Source organism: Ailuropoda melanoleuca, chromosome 6 (genome assembly GCF_002007445.2).
Source record: "Ailuropoda melanoleuca isolate Jingjing chromosome 6, ASM200744v2, whole genome shotgun sequence".
Classification (NCBI taxonomy): Eukaryota; Metazoa; Chordata; class Mammalia; order Carnivora; family Ursidae; genus Ailuropoda; species Ailuropoda melanoleuca.
This window is the reverse complement of record NC_048223.1, coordinates 74,134,864-74,158,648: the sequence shown is the minus strand read 5'-3', so window position 1 is coordinate 74,158,648 and position 23,785 is coordinate 74,134,864. Positions and strand designations below refer to the sequence as shown.

Sequence of the window (23,785 nt, the reverse complement as noted above, 5' to 3'; positions counted from 1 at the left end):
TATATTGATATGGAATGATCTCCAAAACATATTAAGGGAGAAAAGCAAAGTTCCTAGTATTATATTTAAAATGGTCCTATTTATGCAAGATAAACACCCCCCCACACACACACCCACCCACACCTATACCAGCATCTATGTATTTATATCTAAATTTTTTTTCTGGGGGGAAACAAGAACTATAAATTATAATTGCCTTTGAAGACAACCATCTGAAGAGGAGAGGAAGGCTTTCATTTTAGGACTTTTTGAATTTTCTAACTATATATATATATGTATTATATTCATTTTTTTAAATGTCAAAAGTTATCTGGCCAGCAAGGTTTTTTTTCTGAGTATGAGAAAATCCTAATGTATAAAAATAATTCTCAGGGATCTTCTGTTCTGTGAGTCAGGATAATGTCCTGTAAAGTGAAAACACTGTCGTTCCACAAACAGAAGGAAAAGTGAGCTGTTATACATTTGTGTGAAAATATACAATCATAAGACATTGCTTTTAAGGTCTCAATTTTAGTGGTATCTTATATCTATAGCAATGACCTTAATGCATGTTAAGTAACAGAGAATTGCCGATATTTCCTTTTTCATTTTAGTAGACTATTACTGATCATGCCCATGTTATACTAGTACTATAATAATTAATATATAGGAAAATTTGAACTATGGATAAACAAAAAGAAAACCTGTATTTTAAAAAAGCCTCCCTTATCAGTTTTTCCATAGATGTTCCTATTAACATTTAGAGTAGTTTTTTTTAATAGTCCTTGTGTGTGTGTAATACTTCAAAACATAATTGGGATTATATTGCATGCATAATTTGTTTTATGATTTTAATTTTTTTAATTAACTTTTTAAAAGATTTTTATTTATTTATTTGACAGAGAGAGAGAGAGCGTGTGCGCGAGTGCACAAGCAGGGGGAGTGGCAGGCAGAGGGAGGGGGAGAAGCAGGTTCCTCGCTGAGCACAGAGCTGGATGAGGGACTCGATCCCAGGACCCTGAGATCACGACCTAAGCTGAAGGCAGATGCTCAACTGACTGAGCCACCCAGGCGCCCCATGTTTTATGATTTAAACATTTAACACTATAAATATTTCCCATATCATTAAAAGTATTTTTATAATATTATGTAACATTCTATCTCTGTGTAATATCCTACCTCCTAGATACACCATGTTTAATCATCCCCATTGCTGGACATTTTGGTCACTTCCAGGTTTTCATTCTTATCAGTGGTGAGATGGTATATGTTGAACATTTATGGATCATTGTTTAAATATGTTTGAATTCTGAGAGGTAGAATTTCTCTATCAAAGCACATGGACTTTCTAAAAGGTTTGGACACAGTTTATGAGTATTTTCCAGAAATACTTTTTCAAGAACCAAGTGTTGTTCCCTCCAGGACTATTTATCTCAGATGCTTCACCAGCATTTGTTATTTCTTACCTTGTTGATAATAGGCATTCTGACAGGTGTGAGGTGACATCTCATTGTGGTTTTGATTTTCATTTCCCTGATGATGAGTGATGTTGAACACCTTTTTGTGTATCTGTTGGTCATCTGTATGTCTTCTTTGAAAGATTTCCTATCTAGGGGCGCCTGGGTGGCTCAGTTGTTACGCGTCTGCCTTTGGCTCAGGGCATGATCCCGGGGTCGTGGGATCGAGCCCCACATCAGGCTCCTCTGCTATGAGCCTGCTTCTTCCTCTCCCGCTCCCCCTGCTTGTGTTCCCTCTCTCGCTGGCTGTATCTCTCTCTCTCTCTGTCAAATGAATAAATAAAATCTTTAAAAAAAAAAAAAAAAGGAAAATTTCCTATCTAATCCTCTTACCCATTTTTTAATCAATTGTTTGCTGTTGAGTTGTGTGAGTTCTTTATATATTTTAGATCTTAACCACTTATCAGATACATGCTTTGCAAATATTTTCTCCCATTTAGTAGGTTGCCTTTTCAATTTGTTGATGGTTCCCTTTGTTGTGCAGAAGCTTTTTAATTTGATGTCCTACTTGTTTATTTTTGCTTTTGCCTTTGCCTTTTGGATAAATTCAAAAATGTATCCCCAAACTGATATCAAGGAGCTTACTGCCTATGTTTTCTTCTAGGAGTTTTATGGTTTCAGGTCTTACATTCAAGTCTCACCTATTTTGATTTAATATTTGTGTATGATGTAAGCTAGTGGTCCAGTTTCATTCTTTTGCATGTGGCTGTCCAGTTTTTCCAACACCGTTTATTGAAGAGACCGTCCTTTTCTCATTGTATATTCTTGGCTCCTTTATCGTAAATTAATTGACCTTATATGAATGGGTTTTATGTCTGGGCTCTCTGTTCTGTTCCTTTGATCTGTGTATCTGTTTTTATGCCAGTACCGTACTATTCTGATTACTGTGGTGTGAAATCAGGGAGTGTGATGCCTCCACCTTTGCTCTTATTTTGCAAAATCGTTTTGGCTCTTCGGGGTCTTTTGTGGCTCCACACAAATTTTAGGATCATTTGTCCTGTTTCTGTGAAAAATGCCACTGAATTTTGATAGGGATTGCATTGAATCTGTGGATTGCTTTGGGGAGTATGCATATTTTGACTGTGTTAATTCTTCCAGCCCATGAGCATGGCCTGTCTTGCCATTTATTAGTGTCTTCCAGGTTTCAGTGTACTCAGCTTTCCCACCTCCTTGGCTAAATCGGGGTGCCTGGCTGGCTCAGCCGGTAGAGCAAGTGGCTGTAGATCCCGGGGTCCTGAATTTGGATCCCACGTTAGACATGGAGATTACTTTAAAAAAATGCAGTCCTAGGTATTTTATTCTTTTTGATGTAACTGAAATGTTATCGTTTTCTTTCTCTTTCTGATAGTTTATTATTAGTGTATGGAAAATGCAACAAATTTTCGTACATATTGATTTTGTATCCTATAACTTGAGTAAACATAAGAGTCAAGTAAACCAAATTTGAATCTCATCTGGCTACCATCTCTACCATCTGCCATCTCTGTCTGTTGTTTTTTAACTCTTAAGAGACAAGTTTTGTTACTGCGACTCATGAGTACTTTTGTTTTGTTTAATAGCATGAATACTACAGTGTCGGAGAGCCCCTTCAAGTGTGACCCTGGTGCTGCCAAAGCTATTGTGGATGCTGTACGTAAAAGTTTTCCTTGGAAAAGAACATACGTGGTGGCTAAAAACATATGTTGCTAATGGGGAGGGAAAGTACTTCTCTCAACAAATATTGGAGTTCCTCCTGTATGCACATTATTGTGTGAGGTCCTGAAATTACAAACCAGTATTGCACACAAGTGGACATTTGACTGAAAGGAGAAGCTGAGAAGGGTCCTAGTCAACTCTAAATGGGAAAATAGTACAGTTATAACAATCAAAATGATTCCAGAAGGTACCGACTGACCCAAATCCTGTGTACCCGTCATAAGCCCTTTTTCCAAAAGAAGTAATAGGATCTTACTTGACTTGGTTATAAGCAAGGACTAAGAAAGTAGTCAAGGTGCAGGCACCGTGCAGGCGTGGTTCATAACCCTGGAAAAGACATTCTTGTGAGGCAGTAAACTCTTCATGAAAGAAAGAACTTTGGCTTTGTGTTATTTTTAATTACTTGATTTGGATTAACCAAAAGACTGAACTAGATAATCTTAAATTATTCTCATTTACTATATTAAATAAGGAAAAGAAAATGAAGTTTGACTTTTTACTGCCTTGTAAGTAGGGTGTAGTACAAGGAAAAAGAATAATTTAACAATGAAGCCGGTACATTGAGATTTCTCTTTATGTGTGAATACTGACAAAGTTGAAGTGAATAAGAAAAATTGGAAGGGAAAAACCATTGGTTTACAATCTAACTTTTCGATGAGAACACTCTGCCTACTTTCTATGTATATTTGTGTATATAAAAATTCATTATATATGCACCAATCAGTTATTTCAAGCAACATTTCTTTTTATTTATTCTCCTGTGTGCAATCAAAGCTAAGGGGCCTGAGTTTGTTTTTTGGCAGTAGAGTGAACCTTGCCTCGTTCCTATATATTATAAATTATTTTTAGAACCTAAAAATTGGGGAAGTTATCTTCTGTTCAGATTCTCTTTCATTTTTGTGTTGGTATACTTTTTTAGCTTATTTTTTTTCTGCAATCAGACTAATACATTTTATTATTTTATTTTAGTTACCACCACCATGCGAATCTGCCTGCACAGTACCAACAGATGGTAAGATCTGTATTCTAGTAAAATTACACTAAACATTGTGTGTATGTGTGGGAAAATTATATCTATCTAGATATATCTTACACAGCACATCCACAGAGAAAGAGAAAGAAGGGAAGAAGAAACATTTTTAGAGTTCCGGAATGTATGGGGGAAGAAAGATGGCTGTAATGCCACCCTTTATGCCAGCCCCCATCACAGCAGTTTCCAAACCGTGACCCACTGTTCTCCTCCGGGTTCCGGGTAGATGCCTCGTGGATGTTGGAGCAGGTGGGGCTCTGGATCAGAGCCACCAGCTGCTTCACCCAGAAAACAGCTTTCTCCCCCTTTACGTGTAGAATTCTCTGTAAGGTTCTTCTGGTGAGAATCACATGTTTATTGTTGAGTATCGAGAGTGAGAAAGCCCGAAAGCACACACTGTGATATAAATTACCTGTTTTTGCTGGAGCGAAACTTGAGGTGCAAGTTTGTTTGAAGGTAATCTATGGTAGGATATACCAAAGCAAGTGTGGTATTCTTCGTTACATTTTGGGTGTATTTTGATTCTTTTTTTTTATTTTAAATTTTGATTCTTAATATAAATTCTAATTTGGTTTTCTTTTCTCTGAATGCAGTGGATAAGTGGTTCCATCACCAGAAAAACTAATGAATCTTTTGTGGAGAACAAGCTGATATTACTGCATCCTGTTCATCTGGAGTACTAGATGCAAAAGTAGTAGCTTTCCAAAGCTTTAAATTCCTAGATCTACTAACTAAAGCAAATTCTGCTGCCACCAGTATACTCAGAATGTTACGCATCTAAAAGCATTTTTCATATCTCAACTAAGATAACTGTTAGTACATGTTTCAGTATAAAAGTAGTTGTAATTTGGAAGTCATTTGTGAATAAAAGTGTGAGAATAGTGCATGTTGGATGTATATGTTTACCATGTGTTAGAAAATAAAATTATTTTGCCGAGACTTCATTTATATTTTTACTTTACTCTGAAGCCTGACATTACCAAGCAGGCATGGGTGCCAGTTGGTGTTTGTTTTCTCTCAATGATCTTATAATTCAGTTTCATAATTACTAGACTAAAACTGACTTTATTTTTAGGAACCTGAGAATGCAATCCCTTAGGTTTGTAGTAAGTAGTCTCGATACTATATTGTTACTAATTCCTAGCATCCCATTGTAAAGCAAAAGCTTTCAAACTTCTGACATATTAGCAGAAAGCAAAACCTTGATCACCTTTTGAAATGATATAGTTACTGTTTTTACTTCCCTAAATCAACAAACTGGATTCTTATGTCATTTACATTATATTTTGAGTTATCAGTCCAAATAGCTTTGTGATTAAGGTTGTGGGTTTTGGAGCTGTACAGACCTGAATTTTCAATTCTAGCCCATTTACTTTTCACTTCGTAATCTTAGATCAGTTACCCACCACCCAACTTCAATTCCCTCATTTGTAAGTAAGATGTAACTCATGTAATGGCCTGTATTAAGCACAGTTTTTTGTGCTTTTCAATCCACAGATCATTGTAGATTCACACGCAATTGTAAGAAATAATACAGAGAGTCTCTCTATACCTTCCCGTTTCCTCCAAAGGTACGATTTTGCAAAATGATAGTACGATATGACCACCAGCACACTGGCTTTGATATGGTCTGCTAAACTTACTCAGATTTTCCAGTTTTACCTGTGCTCCTTTTTTGTGGCTTATTGTTCTGTAAAACTGAATTTCCCATGTAGGTTCCTGCATTCTACAAGGCACCAAACAGTTACTTTTTTTTTTTTTTTTTTTAAGATTTTACTTATTGGGGCGCCTGGGTGGCCCAGAAAGTTAAGCGTCTGCCTTCGGCTCAGGTCATGATCCCGGGGTCCTGGGACTGAGCCCCATGCCGGGCTCCCTGCTAAGCAGGATGTCTACATTTCCCTCTCCTTCTGTCCCTCTCCCCTCTTGTGCTTTCTTGCTCTTTCAAATAATTTTTTTTTAAACATTTTATTTGTTTATTTGAGAGAATGAGAGAGAGCATGAGCTGGGGGAGAGGCAGAGGGAGAGGGAGAGGCAGACTCCCTGCCGAGCAGGGAGCCTGATGTGTAGAACTCCATTTCCAGGACCCTGGGATCATGACCTGAGCCGAAGGCAGATGCTTAACCAACTGAGCCACCCAGGTGCCCCAAAAACACTGAACAGTGCTAACAACACAACCTCATGTTGTCCTTTTACAACCTCACCTCCTTCTTTAAGGTTCTCCCCAGCCCCATCCTTATTCCCTGGCAACCCCTAATCTGTCTTCCATTTCTACAATTTTGTAAATTCAAGAATATTATATAAATGGTACCCCACAGTGGGTAGCCTTGTGGGATTGGTTTTTTTCACTCAGCATAAGTCCCTGGAGATTCTTCTAGGTTGTTGCATATATCAGTAGTTCATGCTTTTTATTCATCCCTTTTTTATTGCTGAGTAGTGTTCCTTGGTATGTATGTAGCCTCATTCCAGTTTTTTTTATTTTAAAGATTTTATTTATTAGACAGAGAGACAGAGAGGGAACACAAGGGGAGTGTGAGAGGGAGAAGCAGGCTTCCCGGCGAGCAGGGAGCCTGATGCAGGGCTTGATCCCAGGACCCTGGGATCATGACCTGAGCCGAAGGCAGACACTTAACGGCTGAGCCACCCAGGTGCCCCTCATTCCAGTTTCTGGCTATTACACATAAAGCCACTGTGAGCATCCCCAGACACATTTGTGTGTCAGCATCACCTGTCACTGTGATTTCTAGGTCGAATGATGGATGTGTGCTTAGTCTCATAAGAAGCTGCCAGATTGTTTTCCAGAGTGGTTGTACCAGTTCACATATAAGATAATTACTGCTATGTTCACATTTTATCCTGTTGAGGGTTTGCTCAGCTTGGATCTTTTACCAGATGTGGGAATTTTTCAGTCGTATCTCTTCAAGTACTCTTTCAACCCCAGCCCCACTCTCCACTTTTTCTGGGAGCCTGACGATATGAGGGTTAGATCCTTTGCCACCGTCCACGGGTCAGTAGGCTCTGCTTTCTTTTTCGAGTCTGTTTTCTCTCGGTTTCAGACTGGGTGAGTTATGTTGTTCTGCTCTCAAGTTCATGGAGCCTGTCCTCTATCATCTCCACACTCACAGTGAGCCTACCCAGCAGGTGTTCTGTTATTATGGAACTGTTAAGTTACTTTATTTTTAGTTCTGTAGTTTCCATTCGGTTTTTATAATTTCTATTTCTTTGCCAAGGTTTTCTATTTTGTAACTTATTTCAAGGGAATTTTTTTTTTTAAGATTTTATTTATTTATTCGACAGAGATAGAGACAGCCAGCGAGAGGGAACACAAGCAGGGGGAGTGGGAGAGGAGGAAGCAGGCTCATAGTGGAGGAGCCTGATGTGGGGCTCGATCCCATAACTCCAGGATCACGCCCTGAGCCAAAGGCAGACGCTTAACCAGGTGCCCCTGTAAGTCTATTTTTAAACGTTGCCTCAGTCACAGTCATATGTGATTTCTGAAATGATTTATTTGTTAGGATGAGAAATGGATTTTGTAATGACAGATTATACAATGTGCAGGACTTCCTAAGAATTGGCCCAAGAGTTAGGAATCAGTCATCAAGTTTTTTGCCATTTTTTCAATGCAGTAAATGATTGTATTTTTTCCCCTTAGACTTGGAAATCAAATCTGACTATATCACCGTGGTTCAGTTACTTAACCTACTTGAGCTTTAGTTTTTCCATCTGTAAGATGGTCATAAAGCCATCCTCACAGGGTGGAAGGAATGTCGGTAAAGGACTTCCCAGTGCCAGGGTCATAGACGAGGCTCGATGGAGGCTGGTTGTTCACAACTGTAATCTCAACCACAGTGAGTGTGACCGATGCATTTTTCCAGGTAAGAGAATCTGAGACATTGGCCCAGCTGTGTAAAGGGTCTGACTGCGAAATCGCATTGGAAATCCAGGTCATTTTCGCCAGCATGGAGCCTAGGCCTACGCGTGCTGCAGCTGTAAAGGCAGTTCTGTCCTATCTGATCCGCATGTTTGCTCTGCAAGGGCTTAAACCGTGCTTTTGCACAGAATGTTCTTTACACTTAGAAAGAGCTGCCCCTACTGCTTTCTGGGAGTCCGGGCAGAAGGGAATTTGCTTTTATATGGACAAGAATGCTATGCTAATCGCTTCATGGTGGGCAAGTATTTATTAAAGAATTATAAACTGGAGTCCGTTACCACACAGTTCATTGTTCCCTCTGTCGGTCTTTGGAATCTTTCCTTTAGTTATTACAAAACCTTTAAATTAACAGAAAATATTCACCAGAAGTAAGATTAAGCAATGAAAACCACTAGGTTATGTGGCAATCTGAATTTAAAAAGAAGCCTGAGATCAATTTGGCAGTCTTTCTCAAAATTTTAAACTTACACTTACCCTTTGAGTCAGCAGTTCTGTTCTGAGAATTCATTCCGGTTGACTAAGAATAGTCAACCAAGCACACAGTGTATGGCAGTTTAGTACAGCAAAACCTGGAAAATAGCTAGCTGTCCACTTGAGAAGTGGCTAAATATGTTCTCAGTACCATGTAGCAGTTAAAGAATAAAGTCACTCCAGGGGCTGATAGGGAAAAGATACAACACACAAGCGATAAGAGAAGGCTGTATTCCGGCAGCTGACTGCGGCCCCGCAAGCCAAACCCCGCCTGCTCACCAGTGCGGCCTCGGAACACAGCCACGCCCATTCGTTTGTGAATTGTGGCTGCTTTCAAGCTGCAGGGGAGTTTAGTAGTTGGGACAGAGACCCAAGCTGCAGGGGAGTTTAGTAGTTGGGACAGAGACCGTATGGCCTGCAGAGCGGAAAAATATTTACTATTCAACATGTTTCTGAAGACATTGCCAGTCCCTGCTCTATCCTATGATCCTATTCGTGTTTTTCACAAAGCGAGCATGGGGGGAAAGAGATGCATTCGTGGGTATGCTTGTATGGGCGCAGATAATTACTGGAAACAAACCAACCACAGTTAACGAGGATTATCTCGGGGTGGGAATGTAGAGATAAGCGTGGAAGAAGCGGGTCCAGGGAGTTTCCTTCCACTTAATAAGATTCTGTGCTCTTTGAATTATTTTTCTAAAATAATTTTATTTATTTATTTTAAGAAAATCAAATGAAGTAGGAGAACACCAACTCCCAGCTCAAGGCAGCCTCTCTCCCTGGGGTCCTCGAACCACCAGCACTGAATTGCCTGAGGTATTTGTGAACAATAAAGAAATACATACAATACATATAATATACATATTGTATATGATTGATAACATATCTATATATCTAGATATATAAATATCTCCTACTGAACTACAACTGGGAGGGGCTAGGCCCTGAAATCTAATTTTTTTTTTTAAGATTTTATTTATTTATTTGACACAGAGAGACAGGCAGCGAGAGAGGGAACACAAGCAGGGGGAGTGGGAGAGGAAGAAGCAGGCTCCCAGCAGAGGAGCCTGATGTGGGGCTCGATCCCATCACACCGGGATCACGCCCTGAGCTGAAGGCAGACGCTTAACGACTGTGCCACCCAGGTGCCCCTGAAATCTAATTCTGAACCAGTTCCCCTCAGGTAATTCTAACATATCTCGATGTTTGAAACCACTGCTCCAGTGATAAATCTTATAAATTAGCGAAAGAGTTCTCAGCAGGTTGTAATATAGTCAGTGTGAAATAATCAGCAAACATCTATCACAGCAACAGCAGCAACAAAAATAGCTCCCATTTGTGGGGCACCTGGCTGGCTCAATCAATAGAGCGTGTGCCTCTTGATCTCAGGGCTGTGAGTTCGAGCCCCTTGTCGTGTGCAGAGATTACTTAAAAAAAAAAAATCTTTAAAAAAATAGCTCCCATTTGTGAGTCCTTACTAGATAAGCATCAGGCCCTGTTCTATACGCTTTCTGTACCTCATCTCATTTAATTCACTTGCAGTGTGGAACTAGGGAGGCCAAGTGAGCTGACTGAGGTCTCTGGGCGTCTTGGGCCTGGCCCTTTGCGAAGGGCTGGGAATGTGACACCCTCCCAGCACCTCGGCTCTCCCCAGTGACAAGCTGGTCTCCTCTTTCACCTGGCAAGCCACATAAAACTGGCTGCACTTTGTCAGGTGATCTCAAGAGACCAACGGGCTGGGTCACCTTCCATGCACAACTTCCATTCCTGGGAAGTAAGGGGCTTGACCTGGGTGCCCCGGAAGGCCTCTTCCAGCTGACATCCACACCTCCACCTTGGGCAGTACTGTGGATGTTCCTGTGGCACGTGTGGCTCCCCACTGCTGCACCCATGCCCCGGGGGCCACTCTCCCCTGGCCTCTCCACCTGCTCCTTCCCTGGGGAGGCATTCCTGCTTCAAGTCCACTTCCCTAGCACCCCTATCTCTCCCTCTAGCTGATTAAAATGCATCACAAGCCCGGAACTGGGATCCCTCAACAGCCTGCCAGCTGCTCGCAGGCAGAGGCCGTGTTTGTGCCGTGTCATCCAGCACAGCACTGAGTCCACAGTGGGAGTTCAGTAACAACCTGATGCTTCTCGAATGGCTTTGCAAATACAAACATAAGGGCGTCATTGTACAGCTCAAGTTGACAGCCAGCAGCTGGTGCCTGCCTGCTTCCACTGAGGGTCTGAGAGGGCCCCATCGGGGAGTGATGCATGCATGGCCTTCCACACAAGGGCTCCAGCACCCCACAGGGACGCAGCCTGTGCCGAGGGGTCCTGAAGCCATAGCTCAGACACTGTGCAGAGATGTGTGGCTTCGATTTTACTGGAGGGTGAATAATCACAAGGTTATTCATAGGTTCAAAGACAGACATGCTGTGGTTTCGAATGCCGGCTTTCCACGAATTCTGAAGAGAAACGTGCTATTGCAGGGCAATTTGCCATCTGTGGTTCCATCCTGGGACTGCGGCACCAGATCTGTGGAGCCAAAGCTGATTGTCCTCTGGTCTTGGAGTAAATTCAGAGGCGGTTTGCAGAGCACTGCAGGAAAGAACTCTGTGCGGCCAGGGCGAGTCCTGAGTTCTGGCTCTGGGTGACGTAGGGCAGATCTTTTTACTTCCCTGGGCCTCAGGGTCTTCATTTTGTATGATAAAGTAGTCGACTCCTGCCTTGAGCATGTATTTTAACATGGAAGGTACTGTGTCTTTATGATCTGCTAGAGTCCCGTGGAGCAGGGAACAAAGGGTGGGAACAAAGTTTCTCTCTGTGACTGGCACTGGGCTGAGAGCTGGCGTGACAGAAAACCACAATTTCACACTCTTTGCCTTCAAGAAGTTCCCTGGTACGGCGGTACACTAGAAAATGACTGGAGGCGTGGAGAAACTGACCTCCTCATACACTGCTGGTGGGAACGCAAAATGTTGTGGCCGCTTTGGAAAATGTAGTTTCTCGAAAAGCTCAACATAGAGGTGTTACCACATCACCTAGCGACTCCACCCCTAGCTACAGACCAAGAGAGGTGTCCATACAAAAATGTGTACATACGTTCATAGCAGCATTATTAATAACAGCCAAAAAGTGTAAACCACTCCAAACATCCATCAGCTGATGAACGGATAAGTAAAATGTGGTATAACCACGAAGCGGGTATTATTCAGCCATGAAAAGGAATGAACTATGGGCACGGGCTACAACTTAGATGAACCTAGAAAATGTGATGCTGAGTGAAAGAAGCCAGGCACAAAATCATATCTTATATGATTCCATTCCATGAAAGTCTAGAATACAAAAATCCCATCAGGACAGAAAGTACACTAGTGCTTGCCAGAGGCCGGAGCGAGAGTGGGACTAATCGGCATGGGGTTTCCTTGCGGGATGGTGAAAATATTCTAAAATTGGGGTGATGCCTGCCTGACTCCGAACATACTGAAAATCACTGATTTGTACACTGCAAATGGGTGAGTTTGAGGACATGTGAATTACATCTCAATAAAGCCATCATGAAAAAACCAAACCAACCTAGGAGGTGCTGTAATGGTAGAAAAGAAGTCGAGGGACAATATGGGAAGGGGCAACGTGGGAAAGGCTGCCTAGGGGGAGTTTGCTTGACCTGGGTCTTGAGCAACAAGGCACAGAAGAGATGGAAAGGTGTCCCAGAAGGAGGGAACAGCCTGTGCAAAGGAAGGTATCCTAAGGCTGAAAAGGATGTTGATGATAATATTCAACTTATATTGAATGTTTGGATTGTGCCAGCAAACTGAAATTATATAATCTTATTTAATCTTCATAAAAGTCATTGCTTCAGTTACTGAACACACTTCATCAGACACCTGCTATATGCCAGGAACTGTGCTAGCCACCAGAGACGCTATAATGAGGTAGACACTATCATTATCCATTGTAGGCACATTAAGATTACACCAGTTACCCGACGTTACAGAATGAATAAGTTGAGGAACTGGGATTCAAACCCAGGCAGTCTGATTCCAGAGCCCATTCTCAAAAGATGTTCTTTTATACATCCCTATAAATAGTAATCATTTAGCCTAAATGCATAAATACCACCACACATTTCTCCCTTCCTCGCCCTCTCATTCTCTCTCAATCTTTTTCTTTTCCCAGTTTGGTTGAGAGAACACGGACAGGAAACACTGTAAGTTTCAGGTGTACAATATGTTGATGAGATACACTTATGCACTATGAAAGGATTACCGTCAGCTCACACCTGCAACATCTCACCTCACGTGATCACCGTTTCTTTTTTGTGGTGAGAACATTTAAGATCTACTCTCTTAGCGACTATCAGGTGTAAAATACAGTATTATTAACTATAATCACCATGCTCTACCTTAGATCCCCAGAACTTATTTATCTTATAACTGGAAGTTTGTGCCCTTNTTTGACCAGTATCTCCCTAGTTCCCTACCCTTCTGCCCCTGGTAACCACCACTCTACTCTGTTTCTAGGAGTTTGGCTCTTTTGGATTCTATATATGAGTGATATCATACAGTATTTACCTTTTTCTGGTTTATTTCACTCAGCATAATGTCTCCAAGTTCATCCATGTTGTCACAAATGGCAGGATTTCCTTCTTATGGCTGAATAATATTTCTTTGTGAATACATAACACATCTTCTTTATCCATTCAACAATTGATGGGCATTTAGGTCGTTTCCATATCTTGGCTATTGTGAATAATGCTGCAGTAAACTTGGGAGTGCAGATATCTCTTTAAGATCATGTTCTTATCTTCTTTGGATATGCCAGAAATGGAATAGCTNTTTATCCATTCAACAATTGATGGGCATTTAGGTCGTTTCCATATCTTGGCTATTGTGAATAATGCTGCAGTGAACTTGGGAGTGCAGATATCTCTTTAAGATCATGTTCTTATCTTCTTTGGATATGCCAGAAATGGAATAGCTGGGTCATATGGTAGTTCTATTCTTTATTTTTTGAGGAACCTCCATACTGTTTTTATTCCAACAGTGCACAAGGGTGCCCTTTTCTCCACATCCTCGCCCACACTTATCTCGTCTTTTTGATAATATCCGTTCTAAAAATGTTAAGTACATTCACTTTTTGATAATATCCATCTAAAAATGCATAAAATCCATTCTAATTCTCTCATTGTGGTTTTGACTTGCATTTCCCTGGTGACTAGTGATGTTGTACCTTCTCATGTACCTATTGGCTATCTGTATGTCTTCTTTGGAATCATGTCTGTTCAGATCCTCTGCCCATTTTTTAATCAGATTGGTTTTTTGCTATTGAGTTGTATGAGTTCTTTTTATATTTTGGATATTAACCCCTTATCAGATATATGATTGGCAAGTATTTCTCCCATTCCGTAGGTTGCCTTTTATTTTTGTATATTCCCTGCTCCAGCCCTGGAACCAGCCATTTCTCCAAGGAGCCTTGATTCCTTTTATCGGAGAATGGTATTAGAAACCAAGATCTGGGTGCTAGGTGTGCTCATTGCTACTGAGTTGCTGTTGCTTCTAGGTCCTCTCAGCTGACAGAGCAAGGAAATATATGTGTGTATACCAACGTGTGTATATGCATGTATCTATAAATATTTACATATACAGCCATCTATATCTATATTAAGCTAAACATGAGTTCATACGGATGCCTCCAGCTCTAAACCTGCTCCTCCAAAGCCAGAACCTACACCCGGATAGGCTCCTTCAAGGAAGGGGAAGAAGGGCCAAAGAGAAAAAAGGGAAATCCAGTGCTGGAGGATGGGAATAACCCTGCAGAGAATGGAGATGCCCAAACGGACCAGGCACAGAAAGCTGAAAATGCCGGCAGTTCCATGCTCGCTTCAGCAGCACATACACTAACATTGGAACGGAAGGGAGGAGATTAGCACGGCCCCTGCACAAGCAAGACATGCAAATCTGTGAAAATGCTGGAGGCGCCCAGTGAAATGTGCGTTAAACTTTTTTAGGAGCACTCAGCTGGCTCAGTCAGAGGAGCATGTGACTCTTGATCTCAGGCTGTGAGTCTGAGCCCCATTTTGGGTGTAGGCATGACTTAAATAAAACTTAAAAAAAAAAAAACCTTTTTAAATGTGGTTGATGGACACCTGGGTTACTTTCACCTCCTGACTACTGTTAATGATGCTTCCGTGAACACGGGTGTACACATATATCTCTTTGAGACCCTGCTTTCAATTCCTTGGGATAAATAACAAAGAAATGGAATTGCTAGATCAGATGGTAGTTCTATTTTCAACTTTGTGAGCAAGCCCCGTTCTGTTTTCTACAGCGGCCGCACCATTTTACATTCCCACCAACAGCGCCCAAGGATTCCAATATCTCCACCCCTCGCCAACACTTTTCTGTTTTGTTTTGTTTTTGAGTCTAGCCATCCTAGTAGGTGAGGTGATGTCTTATGTCAGCTCGATTTGCAATTATCTGATGATTAATGATGTTGGGCATCTTTTCATGTTTCTTGGCCATTTACAGATCTTTTCAAGCCCTTTGCCCATTTCTGTTTTCTTTTTGAGAGTGCTATATTTGATTGGAATGGAATATTATGTAAAATCACTGATACAAAGATAAGGCATTATTCTTAATACAAACAGGACGAAAAAGGCTTGAAAATCTCCCTGAGCATCACAGTGTATATCCCTTGATCTAGTTTTTCGGGGAGTTGAAGGTGATTTCACTGAAGACCCAGGGAGCTCTGATTTGCCTTTTTTTCTGAGTCATCTTGAAAAGAGCGAGGGAAGGGGCATTTTTGCTTATTAGGTTCCTCAACTCTTACAAGGATATAACAAGGGACGAAGAAAGTAATATACTATTCAGAAGGACATGGAATTTATTTGGAATAAAAGTACAATAGGAAAAAATAGTTATTTTTTTAGTGATTTTTCTGACTCTAAAACCGATCCAATTTTGGAAGGATTCTCTGTCCAGGGGGAAATCTAAGGTAAAACTTTTTTGTATGACTATAATGACCAAGCCAATTAGAACCCAGACATACAGAAATTTATAAAAACATATTTTAGGAAAGGACTTCAAGTTAGAAACCCTTTCCCACTCCTTTGTAAACTGGGGAATATTCAGTTTCTTTAAGAAGTAAATTTTTTTCTAATTGCCTCTAGATAATGTCAAAGGGGAAACATCTGGAAATTTTAACACTTCATCTCCTCAAATTTTAAACTAGATTGCTTTTTTGGGGTGCCTGGTTGGCTTAGTCAGTGAAGTGTCTGACTCTTGATTTTGGCTCAGGTCATGATCTCAGGGTCGTGAGAGTGAGCCTAGCATCCAGGCTCTGCCCTGAGCCCACTTAAGATTCTCTCTCTCCCTCTCTCTTTGCCCCTCCCCCCCAAATAAAAATAAAATTACATAACATAAAATACAATAGATTGCTTTTCAGGATGATTTTTCTAATCAACATTATATGAAATCCTCCAGACGACAAAGGTCAAATGTTTCTTTTTTTAAGATCTGAACGAACTTTTAAGTATTGACACAGACGGTATTCCAGTTTTTACCACTGAGCAGAAAAGGATAATTAATTTTCATCATCTATGCCTTTTTGGATCCCCGGTCTCTCTTCTCCTTCACAGTCACATTTCTAACGGCATTGTCTAGGGTCACTGCCCCATCTCTTCCTCTCCTCGTCTCTTCTTAGGTCATTCCAGTCCAGCGCCCATCCCCTTTACTCCCCAAAACTGCACTTATCAGGCTCACCCACTACCTCCGTGTTGACAATTCCAGTAGATGCTGTGACGGTTTGTTTTACGCGTCAACTTGACCGGACTAAGGGATGCCCAGGTAGGTGGTAAAATATTTCTGGGTGTGTCTGTGCGAGTGTTTCTGGAAAAGATTAGCATTTGATTCAGTAGACTGAGTAAAGAGATCTGTCCTCACCAATGTGGGTGGGCATCACCCAATCCCCTGAGGATTCAAATGGGCCAAAAATGCAAAGGAAGGGCGAATTCTCTTTCTCTCTTCTTGAGCTGGGTCATCCACCTTTCCAACCCTCAGACATCAGAGCTCCTGTTCTAGGGCCTTCAGACTTCAGGGCAGACACCAGCAGCCCCCTGATTCTCCACTCCAAGGCCTTTGGGCTTGGCTTGTACCGTACCACCAACTTTCCTGGTTCTCCAGCTTGCAGATGGCAGATCTGGGACATCTTGGCTTCCATAACATGTGAGCCAATTCCTCTAATAAATCTCCTCATATGTGTGTGTGTACATATACATATACATACTACTGGTTCTCTAGCTTCGCGCAGTGGCAGTATCGTAGCCAATGGGTTTAGCTGAGGCGCGATTATTGCTAATTGGTTCTCTTTCTCTGGAGAGCCATGACTGACACATGTTTTTCAATCTCCATTTTAGCTTCTGAGTCCTGTCTAATATTGAGCGTGTGTAGGGGAGTAAGAATAGAGTGGGGGAGAATTACATAAAATTCCTCTGTTTCTATTATTGGTTTATTATCCTAAAAGACCCATTTATATTTCTTTTCCTGTGAATTGTCTGGTCTTATTCTTTGCCTATCTTTCTAAAAAAAATTTTTTTTGAGATTTTATTTATTTTGGAGAGAGAGAGAGCGTGCAAAGCAGGGGGAGGGCAGATGGCGAGGGAGAGGCAGAGAATTCCAGGCAAACTTGCACCAAGTACAGAGCCTGAGGCAGGGCTTGATCCTGCGACCACAAATCTTGACCTAAGCCAAAGCCAAGAGTCAAACGCTCGACCTAGTGAGCGCCAAGGTGCCCCTCCTTGCCTATCCTTCTAACAACAGTTAAGTCTTTTTCATATTAACCTTTCCCTTGTGATGTGATTATGCATATTTTTTCCCAACTTTCTGTCTTTTGGGTTTATGGTGATCACTGTTATGTCAGCGCTATTCTGTCATTTAAAACTTTCCCGGGCGCCTGGGTGGCACAGCGGTTAAGCATCTGCCTTCGGCTCAGGGCGTGATCCCGGCGTTCTGGGATCAAGCCCCACATCAAGGCTCCTCCGCTATGAGCCTGCTTCTTCCTCTTCCACTCCCCCTGCTTGTGTTCCCTCTCTCACTGGCTGTCTCTTGCTCTGTCAAATAAATAAATAAAATCTTTAAAAAAAAAAAAAACTTTCCCATTTTCCTGTAGTTGAATTTGTCAATCTTTTCTTTTTTCAGTTAGAAACTACAGGTTTACTTTATTTTGACAAAGACATAACAGACAAAAAACAAAAATAAAAACCCAAACAAGCAGACATATCAATATAGAAAACCACGAAAAGAAAACACGTGGTTAGATGTTGGAAAGCAAGGCTGGGCTCAAGCAGCCTTCTGGTCAAATACAACTACAAGTTTTGCCTAAGTACTTAGGCAATATTTTTGTTTGTTTTTAAGTATGGCGCTTGAACTCATGACCCTGAGATTAAGACGTAAGATCAAGAGTTAGATGCTTAACCAACGGCGCCCCCAGGTGCCCCTATGTTTTTTGGTTTTTTTGACTATTGTCCCAACCCTTTTATTATTTATTGTTAAACACATAATTGAAACATTTACTGAAAACATACTCTGGAAAAATTGCTTACATGTACAACATCCCTCTTTCACAACTTTTAGAGTTGGGTACCCTGTGGCCTGGTGTATCTGTCAACTTGCTCAAGGCTGTCCACTTGGTAAGGAGAGTTTGCAGCTCTCCTGATAATTTGCCTGTGTGCTCCTTCCTTCCTCTTGAGCTCCCCAAGCCATCCTTGTGATGTGGGACCCTCCCACATGGACCTCTTGTAGCCAGCCTTCTATCTGGACCAATAATCCAATGCCATAGCTTGTGCTAGGGCAGCCCTATGCCTCTAGGGTACACACTGTGGGGGTCCAAGCCCTACAGACACAGTTCTGGTTTAACCAAAGCTGGGGAGAAGCCTCAGAACATGCCTTTCTTTCTTTCTTTTCTTTTTTCTTTCTTTCTTTTTCTTTCTTTCTTTTCTTCCTTCCTTCCTTCTTTCTTTCTTTCTTTTAAAGATTTTATTTATTTATTTGACAGAAAGACAGCCAGCGAGAGAGGGAACACAAGAGGGGGGGGGCGGTGGGAGAGGAAGAAGCAGGCTCCCAGCGGAGGAGCCTGATGTGGGGCTCGATCCCAGAACGCCAGGATCACGCCCTGAGGGGGGGGGCGGTGGGAGAGGAAGAAGCAGGCTCCCAGTGGAGGAGCCTGATGTGGGGCTCGATCCCAGAACGCCAGGATCACGCCCTGAGCCGAAGGCAGACGCTTAACAACTGCGCCACCCAGGCGCCCCAGAACATGGCTTTCTGTGCCTGGACAGGATTCAAACTGAATGCAGAATATTCACAGGATGAAAAGAGGGGGGAAGTGGTGAGCTTGTCTAACCAGCTCCCTCTGAGTATAACTGGAGTGGCCAGATGCCACTTTAATTTTATTTCTGCACATATTTGGGTCTATGTCTCTATTTTGTTCTAACTGGTTTGTTTGGCTTTTCCTGCACTAGTACCAAAGTATTTTCTTTAAAGATTTTATTTACTTAGAGAGAGAGAGGGAGGGCATGAGCAGGGGGAGGAGCAGGACAATCAGACTCCTTCCCTGCTGAGCAGGGAACCTGATGTGGGATTCAATCCTACGACCCTGGGATCATGACCTGAGCCCCTGGGATCATGACCTGAGCGGAAGGCAGACGCTAAACCACTGAACCACCCAAGTGCCCTCCCCAGAGTGTTTTAATTACTGAGGATCTATAATATATTCGAGTATCTGATAGTGCTAGTTCCCCCTCCTTGTTCTTTTTCAGAGCCCGTTTGTTCCCTATAGAGTCTTATTTTTCCGTTTGAATTTTAGGAAAAAACAGGGTAGTTTAAAACACACACATACACGAACCTATTAACCCTATTAGTACTTTTATGGGAATTGTGTTAAATTTATAACTGTACTTAAGGAGGATTGAGATGTTTATGATACTGGGTCTTACTATCCAAAAACATCATTCATCTTATCGTTTGACTTAGTTTTCCTATCTGTAAAACTGGAGAAATAATACCAATCTCGTAGGGCTGCCTTCAGAATTAAATGAGAAAATGCTTGGGAAGGAAGAGCAGAAGCCAGCGTGCTGCTCTGCCACTTCCTAGCCTATGAACCTGGGCTTGGTTACTGGATTATTCTGAGCCTCGGTTCTCTCATTTGCAAAAAGGGGATTATAACAGTATCTGCTTCACAAGAGCTGTAATCAAGGTCAAATACTAGGAGGCACGCATGCAAAGTACTCAGTGCACTGCCTGGAACGTAAGCCCTCAATGAACATTAGCCGTTCTTCCAAAACATAGGCTATCGCAGAGAGCTGTGACTGAAAGCAAAGGCTTTCTGGGCTCCACCCCAGGTGGCCCCAGGTGGAAGGCTGTCGGGGCAACTCTTCTGTCCGAGAACGTACCTAGCCGTCTGTCGCCGCTCGCGATTTTGCCCGACCGTCTGCGATGGCAGTCGGACTTGAAGCCGCGATCCTGAGCTTCTTTCTGGGTGCACCGCCCCCGGAGCCGGGGCGCTGCCACGTCTCGCGCGCCCGGCTCTCCGCACGGCAGGGAGCGGGGCCAAGTACGGCCCGCCCCCGGGATCGCTCTGCGCGCCTGAGGCCCGCCCCTCCGCGGCCGAGTCGTCGGTAGGCGGCCCCGTCGTATCAGAGCGCCGTGGCGCTCGAGGGGGCGGGGCAAGCCCGCGCCCGGAAGTCCCGGGGGAGGGGGTGTTACGTATATCCGGCGAATAGCTGGCGGTCCCGGGTGCTGCTGGGCTGTGTGTTCCGAGGGAGGGTCGAAGCTGTCCGCCGCCGCCGGAGGAGCCCCGTTGGCCGTGAGTCGGGGAGCTGCTGCGAGGGAAGGAGCCGAGGGCCCGGAGGGGCTGGTGCGGGCGGCGGGGAGGGTCGGGGTGGAGGCCGGCTCAGGCGGGCTTGCTGTGTGTGGGGGGGGAAGTGACACGCAGGCGGTTCTGTGGGGCCGCGGGGCTGGTTCTGGGTGGGGACGGGCCGACTTGGTCGGTCTCCTCGGTTCGTGACAGCCCTTAGGGTATCGGGTCGATCTGCATTCCTTCGGGGGTCCCGCAGCTGCTGGGCGGGATGAGTTTTCTTGTTTGTACTGTACGCTCAGGTTTGCGAAACGGTTTCACATCCCGTCTCGGATGAGCCTCACAGCCCTTAGTCGGGCGAGTGGGAGTCCTTGATGACTATCCTTGATTTGCAGCCTGGGGCATAATAGGGCTCGCTAGGCAGTGAATTGGCCAAGGCCCCGCCGATAGCAAGAGGAGCGTTCGAACCCGATCTCCTGACTCCCAGGGCAATGCGCACCCCCCTCCCCGACTTTCAGTTCAGTGTTCTCGTCTCATGCCCTGGGTCGAGCTCCGTATTTTCGTCTTCCACCTTCCTCTTTTCCTCCCTCTCTTCAATGCATGGAAAAATTCCTTGGTATAGATTAATGTTTTCTTCATGATTCTAGCTTAGAGGCCAGGAGCGCACTTGTGAGGGTTGGCACTAAGTTGTCTCTTAGTATTCTCCCTTGCTCTTGTCTTTTCTTCCTTTTACCTCGATCCATCTGCTTAGGTCGTGACGGGGGACTGGTGGTGCTTTGCCTATGGGCCTGACCTTTGATATTTTCCTTGCAGCAAAGCATAGTTTCTTAGCTAAAAACCAGCAGCCCGCTAGCCCAGATCTGTCAGGAATGGTGTCTCAAAGTTGTAATGAGTATGCATAAGAAATAATGAGTATGTATAGAGAGTCGTGCATACATTATTGGCTAATGGTCAATATTGGCTAGTCCTCCTTTTTTTTTTTTATTTACTTCAATCTGATGTCAGTCCTGAAATTTGCAAATTTTATTTTGGGGTACATTGGCAATACTTTTGTGATAGTTCTTAATTTGTGGTAGTTTAGAGTTCTTAAATTCTAGAGTACGCTGATTTGCCACAAGATGCCATAAGGTGGTAGAGTGGATCAAGGATAGGAAATAAATAGAATGCTAGTTATTAAAATACCATTCAAAAGGTGTGGTAGGTTGTAAGGAAGAAAACTTTAGAAGATTATCATCTGTTTAGCTGGTGGGTTAAGGAAGTTTAATGTTTCTTTAAAGCAGTTTTGCGATTTGGAACTGAATTTTATGCAATATTAACAGGAAGAGCTTTGGCTTTGGCATTTAAAAAGGAAGGTTTAAGTTTTGGCACTGACACTTTGTAGCTGAGCATTTTTGGTTAAGTCAGCTGACCTAGGAGTGTCAGCATCCTTGTTTTGTTTTTGAAGGCTAAGGGCTCCTGTCCAGTAGGGTTTCTGTGAGGTTGAAATGGGATGTATGTGCAGGCACTGTATAAAACTGTAAAACTACTCGTTAGGGGTACGAAACCCAAGAGCTCAAAGATGGAGGAGCCATCAAAGCCATTTCCTTAATTTTGGGTAGCAATACAGTGCAACACTTTGGGTCCAATAATGTTTTTTATTATTTTTTTAACATCACCTGAAGAGTTTCTTCGAGCACTTTTTCATAGATCATTTTGGAGGAATGTCAGGGAAAGATAAATTTTTAAAGCAGGAATGTCGAGGGAAAAGAAATTGGAAAATCAAACTAATTCAGTTACCATGAAAAATTCCTTAATGGGGGGTTTTCCCATTGTCACCTTTGGAGACTTCATTGAGTTTGGAAGAATTCTAAAATGATGTGGTAAAACTTCACAAAGAGTGTATAAAAGTATTGACTTCAACTGTGTGTGGTACAAATAAATATGGAACAATGGCTTTTAAAGGAGTGATCAGAGTGGGAGTGATCTTAAAGAAAGGTTCTCTGTAAAGGTGAGCCTCACTTCTCCAAATTGTAGACTGAGAAAAGTAGGGAAAGATGACTGGTTTAGGGGAATTGCAGAGAAAAGGCACATTGTTCTTTTACTTACCTCAGTGGAAATTTAAAACAGGAGCTTTGTAAAGTGTATTTAAGTCATTAAACTTCGTAAAGTGCCGACTAAGTTACCAGACAAATTATTTAACATGCTAATTTTCGTCTCTGCCAGTGTATATATCTGCCTTTCTCTCTCTCTATATATATATATATTTTAAGATTTTATTTATTTGTTTGAAAGAGAGAGAGAGAGCACAAGCAGGGGGAGAGGGAGAGGGAGAAACAGACTCTGCTAAGCAGGGAGCCCCATGCGGGGCTCAGTCCCAGGACCCCAGGATCATGACCCAAGCCGAAGGCAGATGCTTAACCCACTGAGCCACCCAAGCGCCCCTGCCAAAATATATTTTAATGTTACTGAAAAGGGCAAAAAAAACCCCATAGTCAGTTTGTTTTTTTTTTATAAAAGCTTTTACCTTAGCTTCTACTCTCACCCAAACTCCCAAGCCTCATTTGGCCTTCCATGTTAAGAGCCATAGAAAATAAGCATTAAGCAGTCCCTAAAGTTTATAGGTCAGGCCTGATTTTTTTTTTTTAAGACAGTTTTTTTTTTTTTTTAAGATTTTATTGGCTGAGCCACTCAGGCGCCCCAGGCCTGATTTTTTTTAAAGATTTTATTTAATTGAGAGAGAGAGTGCACGCAAGCAGGGGGGAGGGTCAGAGAGAGAAGCAGACTCCCTGCTGAGCAGGGACGCGGGTGATGTTCTATGCTCGACTGGATCCCAGGACACTGGAGTCATGACCTGAGTGGAAGGCAGACACAACCAGCTGAGCCGCCCAGGCCTGATTAAAAAAACCCAAAAAACCTCAGTCACTGGACAGAAAAAAGAAATATGTATACACACACACACACACACACACACACACACACACACACACTTCAGTTTATTTAGTTATTTATTTAAGTAGTCTCTACCCTTAACGTGGGGCTCAAAATCACGATCCCAAGATCAAGAGGTATAAGTTCCTCTGAGCCAGCCAGGAGCCCCCAAATTAACATGTATTGCCTCGACTTTTCAACTGCTCTATCTAGCATTCTTTGAATGAAGAATATAGGTGGGTTTTTGTGGATAACCCTGTTAAGGTCACTAGTAAAAGTAACAAAAGTAAACTTCTTTTTTTTTTAAGATTTTTTATTTATTTATTTGACAGAGACAGAGATAGCCAGCGAGAGAGGGAACACAGGCAGGGGGAGTGGGAGAGGAAGAAGCAGGCTCCCAGCGGAGGAGCCTGATGTGGGGCTC

The 23,785-nt window shown here is 42.6% G+C and overlaps 2 protein-coding genes, 1 long non-coding RNA gene and 1 pseudogene across 4 annotated transcripts in view; 3 read left to right on the top strand and 1 right to left on the bottom strand.

The window, feature by feature from the left end:
• The window catches only part of PPA1 (inorganic pyrophosphatase 1), a 35,982-nt gene extending 30,822 nt beyond the window's left edge, over positions 1-5,160 (top strand). The window contains exons 9-11 of the mRNA XM_034662618.1: positions 3,056-3,125; positions 4,161-4,203; positions 4,815-5,160. Coding sequence (XP_034518509.1) covers positions 3,056-3,125; positions 4,161-4,203; positions 4,815-4,846 — 145 coding nt within the window. The 3' untranslated portion in view covers positions 4,847-5,160. The remainder of the gene's footprint in view (positions 1-3,055; positions 3,126-4,160; positions 4,204-4,814) is intronic.
• Positions 1-20,221, bottom strand: part of LOC117802690 — a 31,328-nt gene extending 11,107 nt beyond the window's left edge. Inside the window, exons 1-2 of the long non-coding RNA XR_004626143.1 lie at positions 20,051-20,221; positions 8,624-11,449 (exon numbers count right to left, since the gene is read on the bottom strand). This is a non-coding gene — a long non-coding RNA (uncharacterized LOC117802690). The remainder of the gene's footprint in view (positions 1-8,623; positions 11,450-20,050) is intronic.
• On the top strand, positions 14,480-14,612 carry LOC117802840 (annotated as a pseudogene).
• A 115-nt stretch (positions 20,222-20,336) lies between the features above and the next one.
• Positions 20,337-23,785, top strand: part of SAR1A (secretion associated Ras related GTPase 1A) — an 18,723-nt gene continuing 15,274 nt past the window's right edge. Inside the window, exon 1 of one of the 2 annotated variants that reach the window (XM_002913722.4) lies at positions 20,337-20,463. The gene's annotated coding sequence lies outside the window, so the exon portion shown is untranslated. Of the gene's footprint in view, positions 20,487-23,785 lie in introns of both variants that reach the window. The other variant, XM_034662617.1, reaches the window with a different exon arrangement.